General features: G+C 41.6%; 1 protein-coding gene across 2 annotated transcripts in view; it reads right to left on the bottom strand.

The window, feature by feature from the left end:
- LOC112216034 (plexin A3) overlaps positions 1 to 20,146 on the bottom strand; it is a 131,972-nt gene that overhangs the window by 65,786 nt on the left and 46,040 nt on the right. For both annotated transcript variants that reach the window (XM_042299430.1, XM_024375633.2), the window contains exon 4: positions 3,270 to 3,410. In XM_042299430.1, coding sequence (XP_042155364.1) covers positions 3,270 to 3,410 — 141 coding nt within the window. The remainder of the gene's footprint in view (positions 1 to 3,269; positions 3,411 to 20,146) is intronic.

The raw sequence follows: 20,146 nt of genomic DNA, 5'->3' as shown, positions 1-20,146 counted from the left end.
AACATACCACCCATGGCTAACTAAGAGTGACACAGTGCAGAGTCAGTGGAAAGAGTCATTTGCGGTTGTTCCCGTGTCGTAAACAGGCACAGTCTAATGGGTTGCCTTGAATGATTGATTTAAATATATAAAAAAATATATTTTAGTGATCATCCCCCTCCCTTTGGCATCAAGTGAGACCATCCTTTTACATTTCCAGATGTCACTGGGTAATATGCCACATACACCGTATGCACAACGCCATTCTCTGCATGTCAATCATGTGCCCGGAAAGGACTTTAACAAAGACATCCTTGCCACTTTCATCTCTCCTAAAGTGCTGAAATGCTTACGCTGAGGGTACCTAATCTCCTTTGATCGCCTTAATTTTTTATAATTTTGAAACAGAGAAAAACACAATCCCGCCCAAAGGGATGTGGCGTTGCCTTTCAAGTTGCTGAGCTTCTGGTTCCAAGTACTGCTGCAGTGGAGAGGGCTACTAGCATTAACGCTAAGCGTTAAGCCTGGCAGGCCCTGTGGAGCGCAGGCCTGCCTCTCTGCCTCTAGTGTCAGGGAGTCAGGCGGTGGGTGGGCGAGGTGTTATGCCGAGATCTGTGCTTCCTGTCCCATGCTAATTTATGCAGCAAAGAGCCAGCATGTAAACACACCACCACCACCGACATGTTTTATAATCCTCTGCCCTAAGTCTCCGTTTATGACATGATGCTCGGCTTTCAGCATCCCACAAGCACCTTGCAGACAGACAACTCACAAAGGGATGGAATTAAACAAGTACATTTTATTGAAGCTGCAATATGTAACTTTTTGGGCGACCTGACCAAATTCACAAAGAAATGTGAGTTATAGATCTGTCATTCTCATTAAAAGCAAGTCTAAGAAACGGTATATCTGGTCTCTGTGCGCTATTTCTATGCTTCCTGTCCTTAAGTTCAGTTTTTGCATCTTTTACTTTCAGTTTTGTACACCAGCTAAAACCAGCTGAAAATACAATATTTTTGCTTATGGAAAATATATATCACAGTGGTTTAGATGGTACAATGATTCTCTACACTATACATGCTTATTTTGTCACATAAACTGAAATTAGGTGAATTTTAATAACCAGGAAATGGCGGAGCGATTTTTGCATAGTGCAGCTGTAAATCGATAATAAAAGCAGGCCGTCCACTGAGTACTATCTTTTATCCTTTTTATGTATGATGGTTATATATTATATATGCACAGTACTGTTAAAGTTAGTGTATGAAAATAGCATCATCAACTGCCACACATTAATCAGTGTTTAAAGTGGACCCGTGTGAAAGGCAGAGCGCTATAGGAGTTCATCTTTGATCCAATGTATTTACCTCCCTGTGATGACCTACAACAAGAGGGTCGTTATGGGGCTGAGGTGCCCTCACGCCAACCTGTGCACCTGCCTTTAATGAAATATTCAAATCTCCCTGCAATGCTCTGCTCTGCCGGTCAGTGTTGCCTATTAATTATTTACCTACCGCAATTCATTCACATTTCATAAATACTGAAACCGTAAGCAGGAGGAAGGCTCTGAAGACGCATGTACGGTACAGTAGGCAAAAATCCCAGTGCAGGAGTGGTTTTAGAGAAGATGAGAAAAAGGATCGACTCTACATGCTTTTCTTTAATCAGTTCCAGATAAACAGCTCTTAATACACATTCTGCATACAAAACAAATCAATTGGGAATCATTTGACACACGCTTAAGCATCGGAGTGCCTCACATTTAATCATTATGGGGAAATATCAATATCTGGAGCAGACCCATGTGGTTTTACTCCATCATGCGTAAGGAAGCCCATTGTTTGAGTGAATGAGCTCGGCCGCACAGAGCAGTGCCATTCTCCCTCTATCAGATTCCATTCTTTCATTCTGGCATTAGGGGATCCTCCTCTCCTCTGTGATTCCTGTCCTCGTGGCCACCCCCCCCCCCATGCTCCTGGAGGGGCTGCTCTATTCCTTTGATCATGCACCACTTCTCCCTAACATCAGTCTCAATCTAACAACTCTTCAATGACAACTCTGGATTATAGCTGGGAGTTTAGGGAAAAGTTGTATTTTTTTTGCTGTCCACTAAACTGTAGTACTGAGGTTTAACAAGAGCTCTACAAGCTGCATGGCGTATATCTACTTATATAACACTGCGCCAAAATCATATCTCCTCATTTCGACGACGCAGACCTTTTCTAAATCACAAGACAGCCTGCCAAGTCTCCTCATTGGAGGGCTCTTTCTTTCTTTTCTCTGAGACATGCATTCTGGCGGCAAAAAGTGAACGGCCAAAGATCAAATCTTTGTGAGAACTGCACAACGACAGCGATTCATCCTTTCTTTCAATGAATTGCTCAATTCCGAACAAAACAAATAACCTCTGAAAGATGTATTATGCAGGGAACCAGCATCATTATTGTGCGCAGCTGCGTGTACTGTATGTATGTGGCTCTCTTCTAGTCAGCTGCAGAGGAACTTGGTGTGTTAACCTTCCTATCCGATCCTCAGCTGTACAATAAGACCTCTTAGAATAGAGCTATTCTGCAAGCCTCTCCATGGAGACACTTCCCCGAGGTTTCCTATTAGGGAACCAGCTGAGGCAGAATTCAAAGACAGAACTGGTGTTTCATATTCCGTCTTCCTGTCGCGCAGATTCTAAAACAACATAACTGAAATTCCGGTTAGGTTTTAAAACAAAGCAGACTGTTGACAGTGCCTGAGTCTAATTTGATTCCTTTTGACAAATGTATCTTTATATGGCCAAGATAGGTCATCATAGCGCAGAACAAATATTTTCACACGCATTATGATTGGAACCATGAAACAAAAGTAAATCTCTCGAGAAGTAAATAAGCTAGAGATTACATAAAGGTCTGAGAATCTCTGAAAGTAAGACAACACTGTATTGGGGCGGCAGGGTAGCCTAGTGGTTAGAGCGTTGAACTAGGAACCGAAAGGTTGCAAGTTCGAATACCCGAGCTGACAAGGTACAAATCTGTCATTCTGCCCCTGAACAGGCAGTTAACCCACTGTTCCTAGGCCGTCATTGAAAATAAGAATTTGTTCTTAACTGACTTGACTAGTAAAAAAAATTAAAAAAAATAAAAATTAAACTGTGGTCGTTAATGCTGGAACAATCTACTGTAGACGAGTTCATACTTTTCCTTTCTCACATCCTGAAATAAAACTATGGATCGTCTTTTGTGGTCAGTGCTTTCTTTATGCTGTGTGTGTGTTTGTGTGTGTGTGCGTGCTTCTCTCACCTGTTTGTCACTCAGCAGGTAAATGTATTGGTAGTCAGGGCTGAATACCATGTCACGCAGAATAGGTTTCCCTTCAACCACTGTAACGGTCTCATACAGCAAAGCACTCTGGGATGGGGGAGGTATGCCATCCACTCGGATCTAAGGAAGAAAGAGACAACAAATTGCAAAATAATTTCATAATTTTTTGAATTACTATTTCATGAATCATGACTATGTAATATCATGTGGAGATTTGTTATACACCAAACTGCATGTGGGGAACATTTTTAAGGTTTACAAACATATATATGTTTTATTTTGCTTTGCATCAGACAGAAATAACATTCCACAAATCTCCCACAAATCCTCAGCTCTTTCGATGACCTAGAAAAGAAATTCAGAGGAATTCTGAATATGGATGGCAGAGGGGGGCTGATGAGGAGGAATATCCTCAATATGTAAGATCAGTAAAAAAGATTAATCAAATTTTAATGATGCTTACTATACACAAACAGTAACACACACACACACACACACACACACACACACACACACACACACACATCCACACCCACACATACACCCCCCCACACACACACACACACACACACACACACACACACACACACACACACACACACACACACACACACACACCCAACCCCCACTGTTTCATCATTACCACCTTCTCTGTTTCCTTACACTGATAATTAGAACGCTGAGCGGGCTTGGTAAAGGAGTTCTAAAAATGTCAAATTCGCATAATCTTTGATGTGATTGGGAATAAATGCTGTGAGCTTTGACAACTGCAGTTACAGCTGCAAAGCTCACCTATATTCACATCCTTTATTCAGGAGGGAAAAAAAGGTGTCAGCTTGCTTTTCTGTCCTAATCAATTGTGATGGAAATGTGACAGGGGGAGGAATGGAACGGTAAACAAACCAAATGAATGCAGAGGAATCCATTTTGAAAGAACATGAAATAGAAACGTAGAATTCTAAGGACAGATAAAGTGGAGCAGATGTCAAGGTGACAAGCTCGGCTTTCTCCTAAATATCTGGGTCAGCCTGAAGTGACAAACATCGTTAGTCTGTTAATTAGCTGCCTCCTCATTGCTGCAGTCTTAGTAATTAGTGTTGACAAGGTGGCATCAATTAGTCGAAGGCTGCCATATTGGATGTCACAAGTTTCTGGCCAAGATGAAGACTGACTGAGGCCATGTCCCCCCCAAAGCAGTGGGACAGCAGGGATGGAAAAATATGACGTTTATTGTCAGTGCTTTGTCAGTTCAAGTGATACCAGCTGCAGTCATCTCACACCCAGCTATCCACTGCCATGTTCTTCATTTTCACAACTTCCAAATGCAGCACCATTAGCATGTTCCTCTAGCCAGTTCTCTCTTTTTTCATTTTTTAAATCCAGGGCCATCAGAAAATTTGGGAAATGGATCCAGGGGCTTATACCTGATTACACATGATCAAATATGAGATGTTAAACCACTTTGCATGGCTGTTACGCAATACTTTACATACAAACATTCAAAGCTATGATGTAAAATGCCCTCAGATCAAACTGAAGAAAATCTTACTCATAATTAGTTGACGTCGTGATCAATAGTCTCAGAATCCCATTTCATGGACTCATCCTCTCAATGTAGTGAGTTGGAATTTATTTTATATGTGTTTTAAACTACATCCAACTATATTTTCAAAAATAAATTCAAATCAAAAATAGCAAAACAAAAAAAGTGGGCTACTTCACTGACAATGACTGAAACACTGACTGTAACAATTGTTGCATTATCAAGCAACTAAGCAAACAAGCAGCCAAAATACAGCAAGTTCACACTTAAACACATCGCTGATATGCAAACAGCTAAAGGAAAACAACCTGCCAACCTGACATGATGCAGGACCTGCCGGGTCCAAAATAAACCACTGTCTAACAGTTGACCTTTTATTGTGCCTGTTTAAGACTGAAGAATATGTCAACACAGCAGAGTGAACTCCTTGCCCTGGTTGATGCTGTAAAACCATGTGGCATACAGTTTATCAGGCCTGATGGTACAGTACAGTTGGGCTAGCCCTGTGGGAATATGACATGCTAAACCAGAACAATATCACTGATACTAAAAAGATGCTGAGGAAAATGCTGGTTCATCTGACTAAATGAAAGTGCGGTGTTGTTTTAACGGAACAAACATTTGAAAAAAATCCTAATTAATAATCGGTTCTTATTTGTGAACAGTCCTCAAGCCATTTTAGAATTACGCTGGCAGCCCTGCAGCAATGCTTCATGAAAGTAACACTGCTATGATCCACAGATATGGTGCTGCTAGTGATAGACAACATTTAGAGACCGCATGTGTCTAAATCAGTGGAGGTCAGTGCCATTTAAGATGAGGGAGAACAATTTATTTTATTTCTATTAAGGCATGTTGAATGACTATCATTTATGTTTCATTCACCCAGTTCAATGTAACAACGATAGGTTTAGGCTACTACATGATACGCAAATTTTCCCTATACCCATCATGAGGTTGCTACAACCTAGCCTATGAATGACAGTTTACAACGTAGGTGCACACAAGTCGAGAGACAAATTGACACATGGACAGACAGTGTGATTCAATACCGCGTTGCACACTCTTGCCTGCATCTAGCTGATATAGGGTGTAATCATTAATCCAACAATTGCAAACGAGAGTTTCTATTGGACAAATTCAGGTATGTTTATGCCCATTTTGTTCCGTTTGCTTCCATTTAAAAAAAAATATTTTTGAACAGAATCAGCAGAATGAATACACCCCTGATTACGCGTAAACACAGTTCACTTTCCTAGCAGCAACGTTGTATTCCTTCTCGCATCTATGCGCTCTCCTCCTCTCACCTTGTCCCTTCGCTTGTGGACTTCAATGCACAACACATCAGCTGTATGTGACGAGGTGAAAAAACCTTTCCAAGCCAAACCGCTACACACAGCCTACACCGTTGTCACCATATTAGCTAAAGTAATGTCATAGTCAACATAGCTAATAGAATTAACGCGTTAGTAATCCCGCTACAATCATGCAGTAACGGTACAGTCATTACAGTCAATAAGCAGTTACACTGGCGGGCCCTGGTGGCAATAAATTAGTAAAACCAAAAGCTTAAATTGACTTGAAAGAGTTCCAGAGATGTGTTGGAAAGTGATAGCCAGCTAGCTAAAAAAACATCCCTCTGTTTGAGCAGGGTGTTTCAGTAGGTTAAACAAGCTAGCTGAATTTGCTAGCTAAATAAGTTAAACTAAATGTGACAATCTCTCTCTTCCTATTTCTCTCTTGCATCTCCATCGTTTTGTAAGAAAGGAATTTGTTTACCCTAACTACTGTCTTTCTCTCTCTTTGAGTCAACTACTCACCACATTTTATGCACAGCAGCGCTAGCTGTAGCTTATTCTTTAAGTACTAAATTCATTTTCTGATCCTTTGATTGGGTGGACAACATGTCAGTTCATGCTGCAAGATCTCTGATCGGTTGGAGGATGTCTTCTGGAAGTTGTCATAATTATTGTGAAAGTGTGTGGAAGGAGGTGAGAAGATTGAGCCTCCTAGGTTTTGTATTGAAGTCAGTGTACCCAGAGGATTATGGAAGCTAGCTAGCTACACCATGGTGCTACCCTACAGAGTGCTGTTGAGGCTACTGTAGATATTATTTGCAAAATAGTGTGTTTAATCAATTATTTGGTGACATGCGATTATATTTAGTAAAGTTTTATCTGAAAATTATAACTTTTTCTGAAATTCACTGAGGAAGATGGTCCTCCCCTTCCTCCTATGAGGAGCCTCCACTTGTCTAAATGTTTATACTGTAGGTGTTGTCTATCACTAGCAGCACCATATCACCAAGTAACATTCTGAGTATGAGTAAATGTGCTTGGCGAATCAAGGTGATTCTGATAGTTGTCTGCAGTCCGTATACTGCCACTGCCCTCCACACAAGCCTCAATATATCAGGACATAATGAAGTCTGGGATATTGCAACTGCATGTGAGTCTCTGGGAAGGTAATGTCCTCCTCAGTGTCGTTGGGAGTGTTTGAAATGCAGAGAGCTTGCTACAGCCTGCTGAGAGCTGACCTCTTGACATCAAACAGATCAGATGAAGGTAATTGGAATTTAGATAAATATTACACTCTCCTGTCAAATGATGTCATGGTGGCACAGGGCTCCGATTCATCCATTAATGAACTGGGCCCGGTTTCCCGACAGCGATGGAACTTAGGCTTACGAGCATTTTAACAATGCATCTTTCCTATAACGGCCGAAGCTGTAACATGCGTTTCCCAAATTACCACCTGGAGAAAACATTCACTAAGTGCGTCGTTGAGGCATGTGTCAAGACTGATAGGATCGACAGAATGGCAGCGCTGCTCTCGGATCAGTTATCTCCATTCAAATCTTACCTTAACATTAGAATACTGATGAAGGATCAGCTCCTAGAAAGATATTATCTCATATGGCTGCAAATATTGAGGTGGCTTATTCGAATGCTTACCCTATAATAATACCCTATATCAAGAATATGGCACATAAATGCACGCATGTTTTTATACACCATGCAATATATTGAGGCAAAAATGGTAGCCTACAATAAGCAAAATATAATTAAATTGAATGACATGAAATGTATTAAAATATGAATGAAATACAGGCTTATAGCCTATACTGTAGGCTATTTATATTTTAATGCATGCAGTCATCTCGGTTTTCATTTGATGCATATTTTTATCTTTCGCTTGTTTGTAACATTTGCAAAGACATTGGCAACTTTGTATTTGTAGTCAACTTCATTGTGAAGTTATGGGATGTCACAGAGAGACAGATAAACATCTTGATTCTATGTTTAGCGGAGATCTTCTGTGTGTAAAGTGACGCGGTAGGGGAAAAAACGCATCTAATGACGCACTTAGCTGTTCTATGAGTGGTCTGAGGCAAGCGGTAAATGACAAGCGTTTTTAAGTGCAACTTTAGTAATGATGTTTTTGCGAAACAGCTCTGAGATTTAACGATGCTCCTACGAAGGTTCTAACAATGAGCTTAGCCTTAAGATGCTTTTGGGAAACTGGGCCCTGGCTGGCTGGTGGGAGAGAGCGAGACTGGGCCCAAGTGCTCTGACTGCAACACCGCCTGCCTGACGGGTTTCATCATAAGCCCATTTCCCCTCTATCTGCTTGTTTGGTTGCTTGCCTGCAATTGCAAGAACTCATCAGGCCTTCTTTATAAGGGCCAATCATGTGTAGTTTAGGCTGATTTGTACCTTCTCTCTGTGAATCTGTAATTTATCTTATTTCAGTCTCCTATGATTTTGCACTGCTTCACGGAATGGTGAGAGATACTTTATATTATGTAGGCATTCTTGCATGTTTTCTGCAAATATGAATATCAATTGATTATAGTTACTATTTCCGTAACTGCACTGAATGTTCTGTAAAATTGTACTTGATAAAAGAGATCATCTTCATTTTTGATTAAATTTGAGATAATAAAATAAACATGACTGTATCCTATAATCCTTTTATTTAAATGTATGCATATCCTCCGAAGCCGTTACAGTAAATCAATGTAGCTATGTATAAGGTCCTCCATGCACCAGTATGTAAACACATGTCAAAGAGAGCAGGGCGTTGTGAGAGCTCTGACCTCTGTCTGTGTTCCAGGGCTGTGAGAATACACAGGCCGCTGGCCCTGGGCCTCAGCCATACAAGGTAATTGTGGGAAAGAGATTACATTTTAAAAAATGGCAACAAACACATTAATTAATAAAGGTGGAGAGGGGACGGAGCATTGTGAATCAGAGGTCGAGCAGGGGTTGTTGACTTTACTGCCAATCACAGCCGGATGGATTGTCTGTCTCAGGAAGGTGGCCATTCATCCGACAGAATGGAGGGTGAAAAACAGAAAGAGAAAGATGGAAGGAGGATGAAGAATGAGAGAAATGACACCATCTTAGGCCTTCATTGTAAAAGGAAATTAGAATTTGGAGGCAAGTACTTCAAAGAAGAAAGGTACAATACCTCCCCCTTCCATAGACAGGAAGACATTCTGTGGGACTGTTAATGAGCTATATAGTTCATTTGTCAAATCTCTCCCTAAATATCTAAGAGACTCACATTTCTCCTTGTTGCAAATGACACTAAATGTGGTCATTTTCAGAAATCGGCATTCGGCATTCAACACCATAGTACCCTCCAAGCTCGTCATCAAGCTCGAGACCCTGGGTCTCGACCCCGCCCTGTGCAACTGGGTACTGGACTTCCTGACGGGCCGCCCCCAGGTGGTGAGGGTAGGCAACAACATCTCCTCCCCGCTGATCCTCAACACTGGGGCCCCACAAGGGTGTGTTCTGAGCCCTCTCCTGTACTCCCTGTTCACCCACGACTGCGTGGCCATGCACGCCTCCAACTCAATCATCAAGTTTGCGGACGACACAACAGTGGTAGGCTTGATTACCAACAACGACGAGACGGCCTACAGGGAGGAGGTGAGGGCCCTCGGAGTGTGGTGTCAGGAAAATAACCTCACACTCAACGTCAACAAAACTAAGGAGATGATTGTGGACTTCAGGAAACAGCAGAGGGAACACCCCCATCCACATCGATGGAACAGTAGTGGAGAGGGTAGCAAGTTTTAAGTTCCTCGGCATACACATCACAGACAAACTGAACTGGTCCACTCACACAGACAGCATCGTGAGGAAGGCGCAGCAGCGCCTCTTCAACCTCAGGAGGCTGAAGAAATTCGGCTTGTCACCAAAAGCACTCACAAACTTCTACAGATGCACAATCGAGAGCATCCTGGCGGGCTGTATCACCGCCTGGTATGGCAACTGCACCGCCCTCAACCGTAAGGCCCTCCAGAGGGTAGTGAGGTCTGCACAACGCATCACCGGGGGCAAACTACCTGCCCTCCAGGACACCTACACCACCCGATGCTACAGGAAGGCCATAAAGATCATCAAGGACATCAACCACCCGAGCCACTGCCTTTTCACCCCGCTGTCATCCAGAAGGCGAGGTCAGTACATGTGCATCAAAGCTGGGACTGAGAGACTGAAAAACAGCTTCTATCTCAAGGCCATCAGACTGTTAAACAGCCACCACTAACATTGAGTGGCTACTGCCAACACACTGTCAATGACACTGACTCTACTCCAGCCACTTTAATCATGGGAATTGATGGGAAATGATGTAAATATATCACTAGCCACTTTAAACAATGCTACCTTATATAATGTTACTTACCCTACATTATTCATCTCATATGCATACGTTGATACTGTACTCTATATCATCGACTGCATCCTTATGTAATACATGTATCACTAGCCACTTTAACTATGCCACTTGGTTTACATACTTATCTCATATGTATATACTGTACTCGATATCATCTACTGTATCTTGCCTATGCTGCTCTGTACCATCACTCATTCATATATCCTTATGTACATATTCTTTATCCCCTTACACTGTGTATAAGACAGTAGTTTTTTTGGAATTGTTAGTTAGATTACTTGTTCGTTATTACTGCATTGTCGGAACTAGAAGCACAAGCATTTCGCTACACTCGCATTAACATCTGCTAACCATGTGTATGTGACAAATAACATTTGATTTGATTTGATTTGATTTGATTTGAAATGGATTGAAAATCATCATTTGATGGTGAAGAGAGTGGAACCTAATATAGTGTGTTTTTCCACACAGGGGATGCACAACATTTTTCAGTCTTAGATCAACTTCTTCATTTGGTTTCCCTTTATCCAGAATTTTTACCACAGATATGCAGTAAGCACTGAACACAGCTGAACTGAACTGTTCAACTATTTATATCTTATGTTCTACCCATGTTTCAGTCAGTATAACATATGCATCCTAAAACTGCAATTGCAATGCTCAGTGTTATCCATATAAGAAAATACATTACAAAGGACTTGAACACAATAACCATGGTCTGTACCCTCTGAATCCAGCCAAAACAAATTCCTGCTGCCCCAATGTGACTATAGTTAGGGTACGTGGGAGGACCAGAGAACACGCTTTTTGTTCAATAACTGCAACATATATTTGATCCACTGGTTTCTGTCAAAGTTGGATATAGCCTGTCTTACACTCAGGTCAACCTCGCAAAAGAAAAAACTCCCAGCAGCCTCAACATTATGTAATAAATGTAAAACAGACATTGGCACTTAAAAGCACTGCCTTCGGATATGCCCTAAGCACTGCCACGCTGATCCTAAATATCTAACCTTTTCTTCAAAGCGTTTAATAAAAGCTGGGTACCTGGGCCAGATGTGGCCGTTCCTGGCTCTAAAGGTATAAGTGTGACTGGGGATGGTAATGGCAGATGGCTCATTCCCTTGGCAAAGGTGAGTTTCCTTCGATGGAGAGAGTACTAACGTTTTTAAGTGATTCAAGGGATCTGACTGAGCAAAAGTGCTGGAGAGTATTTTGCAATAACTGTCAGACGTGGGGCTTGAAATAAGAGATGCGGGAGGAATGAGACACGAATGCTATTTCCTTTTCTTTCTTCGTTTGCCATGTGTTGTATTGTATGTTAAACGTCATCAAAGAATATGATTTTATCGCAAAATCACACAGATATGACATGTAAAAGTATCACTTGAATATAAATACATGGTCTGCCGAGTGTATTCGAGTTAAGGAATACATTGAAGCAGCAGCAGTTTAAGTGAAGTGATATTTACTGCATGTTCAGTATTTATGTCTTCATGTGCCATATGTTTCAATGCAGAGCAAATGTCTACATAGCCTTGCTGTATTATTCATCATATGATATTGGCATATATAGTGCCTTCAGAAAGTATTTACACCCCTTGACCTTTTCTGCATTATGTTGTGTTACAGCCTGCATTTAAAATGGACTAAATTGAGATTTTGTGTCTCTGGCCTACACAATACCCCATAATGTCAAAGTGGAATTTTAGACATTTTTACAAATTAATTAAAAATGGAAAGCTGAAATGACTTGAGTAAATATAATAACTATTCAACCCCTTTGTTTTTGCAAGCCTAAACATTAAACACTAAACATTGGCTTAACAAATCACATAATCATTTGCATGGAAGGGTACCTACAGGTAGATGGGTAAAAAATAAAATAAATAGCAGACATTGAATATCCCTTTGAGCATGGTGAAGTTACTAATTACACTTTGGATCGTGTATTAATACACCCAGTCAATACAACGATACAGGCGTCCTTCCTAACTCAGTTGCCGGAGAGGAAGGAAACTGATCAGGGATTTCACAATGAGGCCAATGGAGACTTTAAAACAGTTAGTTTACAGAGTTTAATGGCTGTGATAGGAGAAAACTGAGGCTGGATCAACAACATTGTAGTTACTCCACAACACTAACCTAAAGGAACACATGAAAAGAAGGAAGCCTGTAGAGAATAAAAATATTCCAAAACATGCATCCTGTTTGCAATAAGGCACGAAAGTAACACTGCTAAAACTTTGGCAAAAAAATAACTTTATGTCCTGAATACAAAGCGTTATGTTTGGGGCAAATCCTACACAACACATCACTGAGTACCACTCTTCACATTTTTTAAGTATGTTGTTATGGGTATGCTTGTCATCGGCAAGGACTAGAGAGCTTTTTGTAGGATAAAAATAAATGGAATTACATCTAAGCACAGGCAAAATCTTAGAGGAAAACCTAGTTCAGTCTGCTTTCCAACAGACACTGGGAGACAAAGGTTCACCTTTCAGCAGGACAATAACCTAAAAGATAAGGCCAAATATACACCGGAGTTGCTTACCAAGAGTGGCCTAGTTACAGTTTTCACTTAAATCTGCTTGAAAATCTATGTCAAGACTTGAAAATGGCTGTCTAGCAATGATCAACAACCAACTTGACAGACCTTGAAGATAAAAAATAAAATAAAAAAAGCAAATATTGTACAATCCAGGTGTGCAAATCTCTTAGAGACTTACCCAGAAAGACTCACAGCCGTAATCGCTGCCAAAGCTGATTCTAACATGTATTGACTCAGGGTATGAATACTTATGTAAATGAGATATTTCTGTATTCATTTTCAATAAGTTTGCATTTGCCGTTATGAGGTATTGTGTGTAGATGTGTGAGAGAAAACAAATCAATATAATCTATATTGAATTCAGGCTGTAACACAACAAAATGTGGAATACATCAAAGGGTGTGAATCATTTCAGAAGGCACTGTACATTACACTGAAAGTTTTCACATACAAAATGTAGAATTTTATAATTGTTCATTTCATATTGCACCTTATAGACCCCACAGTACAGTGAATGTTAAGAAAGAGCTAATGCTGTTACTACACATTTGAAAAGAGAATGGGTAAAAAAAGATCCCTGATTCCCTATCAGATTAAAAGGGAGAGATACACTCCTGCAGTTAGTTTCATTTTCAAAAAAATGCCGACCCTTTTGTGTTAGAAGGGAATTTATTCTACATTAAACCTGAAAGCTCTGGGTCTGTGAGATGAGGTCAAAATCCTCAAGCTGCACATTTATCCTCTTAAGAGAAGGGAGGACACAAAGCCCTGCACCCCAGGAACTGAACAAAGGGCCTGTGATTCAATTAAGGGCCTTATCCTGTTTCCCCGCAGCCAGCCTGTCACATCAGGCTAAAAGCACTGGTGGACCCAGCAAACAGAGGTGGCTCTCAGTCTCCACTCACACTCAACACCTGCTTTGTTCCAGCTCTGCTCCATGGCTCCACGGCCACATAGCCTGAGGACCAGCTCAAAGTTTCCAACACAAACGGCCATTCCTCTCTTACACCTCGATGGTTGGCCTATGGCTGTGTCTCTCTGACCCCTGACCTAATCTGACCTCTGTCAACAGGAATCTGTGGTGCATCTGTGATGAACAATTAATCGACCTGTATTTTTTTCAATTAGTCTTCATTCAAATTAATTGTAGGCTGTGTGTAGAGGTCAACGTGATTGTGAAATTGCTGCCTCACGTAGAAAATCAGCTACACAGACATGATACTGACCCCAATTTGCTACAGAAATCTGTAAGGTGTGCATGCCGTGCGGCACACTAGAAATGAAATCTTGTTTGAACCAGGTCAGCAAATATTGGTTCAACAAGTATGGTCACAGTAAAAATCCAATCAGGAATGTTGATGTCCAAGGGTGTCAAATAAATGTCTGACACTAATTTTCCTTCTATGACACAATTCTCAGACTCTTCACATCACTTACACTAGCATCTGCTCTAGCGACATCAAGAGATACACTTAGGTAAAAATGGCCTCTTTTAGAGAATCTTTTTTCAAAATGTGAGTGGCATACATGTTTGCCCTCCTCTCAGACCTGTTTCTAGCATGTTTCGGTGGCCAAGCAGTACTTGGTTTGTGTGTTATCATCATGTGCCTCCCAGGAGTCCTCTTTTCTGATCTCTAGGCCGGTAGGGTGAAATCTGTGTGCCCACACTTGGAGGTCCTCCACCAGCCAAGCATCATAGAGTGGCTCTCACCAGCCTAACTAGAGTCCTCCACCACAGTTGTCATCTATCTCACCAACAACCATAACTGTAGTCCTCCACTATGACATCCATCAGGTCTCATCTAAAATGAGCAATTACTGAGGAGTAGTCATGCTTACTGTCAATCCCCTACAGAAAAAGACAACGCAGGTGCAACACAGGTTAGTTTATTAGGTTAGAGTATGGCCTATCTTCTCCATTACTCTACAGCCATACTTACTGGACCCCCTGAGGTGACATCAGCAGATAATGTAGGCTGATCATGTGACATGGTTCTGGTTGATTAGACAACTAAATGCTGCACTTTGGTCAAGTTGCTAGGTCTATCCCTTTAATCACAAGCACTACGTAAATGATCTAACGTATCACCAAAAGCCATCAGTAGTCACTATCTATTATCCTCGCTAGTTAACCAATCATTGTTTTATTATTGTAGGAAGTCAACGTGCCAATTGGTTGCAGATGAATCAAAGCAGTGGTGGTGAAATATTTCTTCCTGTTTGTTCTAAAATCACGACCTGCCAGAGAATCCCGGCAGCCAGTGATTGGTGGTGAATTCCGCTCAGGCCTCTGAGCCAGTTACACAGAGTAAAAGTAGTATCCCAGGATGTTCCCTTTCAAGAATTGCTGTCAGGAAGCAGAGTCTGGTCAGGCTCCAGTGATCACAGCGGAACCAGTTGCCAGCAGCCACTCCTCAGGTACTGGGCTGGAGCCAAGGGACTGTCAGTAGACTGCCCAGTCATCTCATAGCAAGACTACGAAACACACACACACACATGTACGTGCAAGCATACACAAACGCACACGATACACACACTCACACAAACACACATACTCAAGCATCAGGAAGGTCTTTGTCAGGGCTCTAGTAAAAAGGAGCTAAACTTTGTCTATGACCCCAAAGAGACTCCTAAAACTCCTATAAGCCAATCCGCCCTCCACCTCCTGGCCAGCCACAAACACCCTGAACATGAAACTGCACTTAATCTTGGAATTAATTAAGCAGGAAATTGCTTGTTGGTTTAGCACATCCTCATGCTAGGAATCCACCCCTAAAAGTGAACTGGTATATGAGTGGACTGACAGTGTTTGTGTTAGCTGAACCACAGTCCAGGGAAATGTATTTACATCAAATCTTTAACAATGTTTGAAAGCTTTCCTATGGTCTACAACATGAACAGTGTGAAGTATAAAAAGCAGATAGGCCTAGTTGCCCACAGGGCGGGATATGACGGTTAGCTAGGGGAAAACAATTGGGACTATTTATGTGTAGAAACAGAGTAAAATGGAGCGGCTGCCTAATTTATGATCCATTATGCTTCTAACGCAAGTGTGAACCAACAAAAGCAGGAAACTAGGAAATTCACACAGGAAATGCAAACAAATGTCAGAGCTCTTTAACGTGACACGTGATATGGCAAATGATTACTTACAAACCTTTCTTCTACCTGTTCCAGGGAAGAATGTGGGTACTTTCTAGAACAATATTAATCATTAGAGAGGTCAGTACTTACATTTTTGTCAATTCTTCTATATGGAACAACCATTCGATTCATGTATTAAGAGGTTAGAAAAACATGATTACAATCATATAATTGTAATACACTCATGTTCTACTTCTTGTTGACTAATATGCCCGAAGCAGTACAAGTTTGAAGATTTCCTGGTGAATGAACGACAGTAGCCTATACAACAGAATACATTATCATCGCCAGCAGTGTACACAATATCTGCATGACGAGCTATGCTGTTATCCTCCAAGTGCCAGTTCTAATCTGTCAGATTAATTTGAGTCATTTTGAGCAGAAACTGTGTACACTGTCTGTAAGGACAAACAACCGCCATGTCCCGATGTTTGAAGGCAAACAGAGTTAATGGAGCTTAGTGTGAGGCACTCTCCTGGTTCAAAACACTCCAGTGCTGTTGTTGAATCTCTCTCCGACTGTCAGGAATACAGGGCTTTGGCACAGTACAGTACAGTGTTGCCATGACCAGTACTCCTTCTCCGTCATCTTTACTGATAGTTTTGCCTATCGGAAAGTTGATTAGGATTCAATTAATTTGCAAACAAAGGCGGTCTTTGTTATTCGCCTTCATTGCATGATCAACAGGGGCACAGAGAGATAAATTATATATATAACGTCTGAAATAGTTCTGCTGTTTATCTTAGTTTCACTTTTTTAAATTTTATTACTTATCGAAGCATCAGAGACAGACACCATGGGTTATGTTAAATCATACATTTGGCCAATTAAAATTCACTTAACATGTTGATTGTGTTTGGCTGGGCCAAAATGTGAGGCCCTGAGAAAACCATTAAACAGAGATTGAACGAATCCAGGTGTCCTACTCTCCACACCCCTATGCCTGCCAAAGCAGAGGTGTAGAGTTACTGAACAGGAATGCCATGCACTCAGGTTCTGTGGCTCAGACAGGATGGAACACTTGGAACATCCATTTCCCCTCTCTCCCCCCTCTCTCTACGTCTGTGGCTGGTGCTAGACCATGAACGCCCTCCTTTCTCACCCTAAATGGGGAATGACCAGCTGCCAGTGGTGGAGACTTCCTGGGACTCAGTTACTGTAGATATCCAAATTCCTCATCCCGCTCGGGTTCATAGACTTTTTACTCTCTACTTCCCGTTTGCATTCTCTCTTTACAATACCTACATGTCTGGTAGCATTCCTGGCTTCTAGGGCAATTTAACACACACTTACTCAACTTAATGTACTGTTCACTGTGCTGGAGACATTGTTATTTATGTGTGCGTATGAGGCATTCGTTTGATGTATAGGTCTTCATTCCATTGTATTTTTTTTAAGCTGTCATACAGTGGCGTCGCTGCTAATAAATCTATGGCAGAAATGTGACTATTCTCCGTCACTGTGCGTTACGCTCAATAACATTCCGTGATTTGGTGTGCATACACAACACATATACTGCACATACATGAATCAGACCCCATGAATAACACTGACAACTAAACAATCACACCGACCCAGGAATATTGTCACCCGTGTTTATTTGTGTTGAGTGGACAGGCCAGGGAGACACGGTAGTACCCTGTTGTTCTCTACTGTAGAACACAGACTCAGGAAGGCGGTGGACCTGCAACACTCCAACCAGCTAACCCTTTACAACAAGTTCCTGGCCACGATTTATGACCTTTGAGTTGCAAAAAAAAAATAATCAACTCAACCTCTATATAAGCAATTTCAAGTCATCCTATATATTTGTGGCTGACCCGAATTGGTTTTTATGCACTAAATAATTACATTTGAACCATCTGGAAGGAAGCCTTGTGATCTAATTCCATCCATCTCCAAAGAGCTGGCTGGCTGTAGTTTACAGCGTTTCCACCCATGCCTTTGTGGAAGCAGAGAGGGAGGAGAGAAGGGGAAAAAAAGTACCATTTTAGAGTGATGTGTCAGTAAGTCTCCCATATCTCAGAGCAGCTTGAAACTGCCTGGTCATCTCCGGGTGGGATATAGACCCGTTACTTCTTAGCACACACACAGCCTTGGCCTGAACTCCCGAATCAATCAGAGCATGTGTATATCTCTCAAAACAGATCTGTCTGTCGGGAAAGGTGGGGGTGTTGGTACTCGTCTGTAAATGGCTGACATGGGTTGGCCCTTTGAACCGATCTCTCTCTGCTCTATGGGAATGGGGGTGTCTGTACGCCCCTAACTTGAATAGCAGCATGTAAGCGTAGTCAACACAGAGCCTTTAATCACACCCCTATCCTGGGCTTTTTGTGTACTGCTGGCATCTAACACGTAAAACCCCACCCACTCGTTATCTGATAAGTTAGTGTTAAGACACAAGCAGTCTGTGTCAACAGAGCTCTGTATGTCTGTAGGAGAGGAGAGCCTCCACAATAGAGGAGCAGCACCTGGCCAAGTGATTCTTTCACCCATCCCCCATCCCCACACCTCCTCGCTCTGCCCACAGGCCCCCAGCCCCGTTTTAGTATGCACTTGCTAACAGGAGGCGATAATGGCTCCTTTCCACAGGGTGTGTGCTACTCCTAAATTAGACACTTTCATAGCATATAGAGAGGCTGAAGCTTCACACAATTGTCAGAGCTGACTGAGGTTGGCAGACTTTCTCTCTCCCAGGACATTTATCCTGAAAAAAGGGACCGTCTGATCATACATTATCATATATTGACTCTGATTCAAAATATGTGTGGCCAAATGTGGGAAGAAGGACATTTTTTGACATTCCCTCTAGTAAAGAAAGCCTGCAGCTCCTGTGTGAATATGGACACTGCGGTACAGTCCCTACCTGTTCGACCTCTCTCTATCTCTCCTCTTCAGGCCACAGATTAAGAAGGCCAGACCCATTTGGCCATATAAAGCACTTTTAACTCTCTTTTTAACATTGTGAGTGCTTTAGACCGTGGACTGTCCAGAGGGTCTTGAATAAAGGATTGATTAGGTGGATAAAGGGAGGCCATTTTGCTGATCTTTTGCTCTCCACCATGGAGGGAATTATGGGTGTCTCTGAGAAACCAGGGGAGGGAGTCACTGTCGACTCCTCCACAGCAGCATGCCTCTCCCTCTCTCTCTCTCATCAGGGGCTGGAATGAGCTGAGGATGGGGAGGGGGGGGCTATGTTGTTAGCTGGGGTACATGAAATACTATCTCCAATATTAGTGATGACAGCGATGATGATAGGACTACAAGAGTGGTCTGAGCCATAAGCAAATCCCAGCTATACTCATATACCCACTTAAAGGCCCCCAATAACAAATCACTGTAATTATATGACTAAAGCCATTGTTGATTATCTTAGCTAATATCTTTCAGCTCATTTGTGTTTCAGTGACGTATTCTAATCCAAGTCGACTCCTGGCACGCTTTGCTGACATTTCCAGTGAACAGGTGTTTCAAAACATTCAGAGCTATTTAAAGCCCTGACTTGCACTCCCTACTTCTCTAGCTCTTGTACGACTTCCTTAAATCCCGGTCTTACTCTATAAACCTGCAAATGTTCCTGCCAATAGCCATTCTGAGGAGAGAATATTAATCCAGAGAATATCCTGACATGAACACAAGCCAGTGCCAGAGAAATGCCCTTAAAAGTGAAGTAGACATATTACCTGTATATGTCTGATAGGATTAAGTGTCCTATTCCTCAATCCACAAAAACAAGCTATTTCATTTGTAAATAAAAATTGTTGATGAGGCTTAATCTTTATTTTGTATCATATCATATTCGGTTTGTATTTAGTGGATTTTTTAAAAAGTAACAGATTGATTCGTATAGAAACCAATTAAATCAACAGTGGTGTAAAATCAGTGGACATCAGTTAACAACAAATGGTAAAAGGAAGGCAAAAG

Source organism: Oncorhynchus tshawytscha, linkage group LG16 (genome assembly GCF_018296145.1).
Source record: "Oncorhynchus tshawytscha isolate Ot180627B linkage group LG16, Otsh_v2.0, whole genome shotgun sequence".
Taxonomy (NCBI): Eukaryota; Metazoa; Chordata; class Actinopteri; order Salmoniformes; family Salmonidae; genus Oncorhynchus; species Oncorhynchus tshawytscha.
This window is presented reverse-complemented; position numbering and strand designations above follow the sequence as displayed.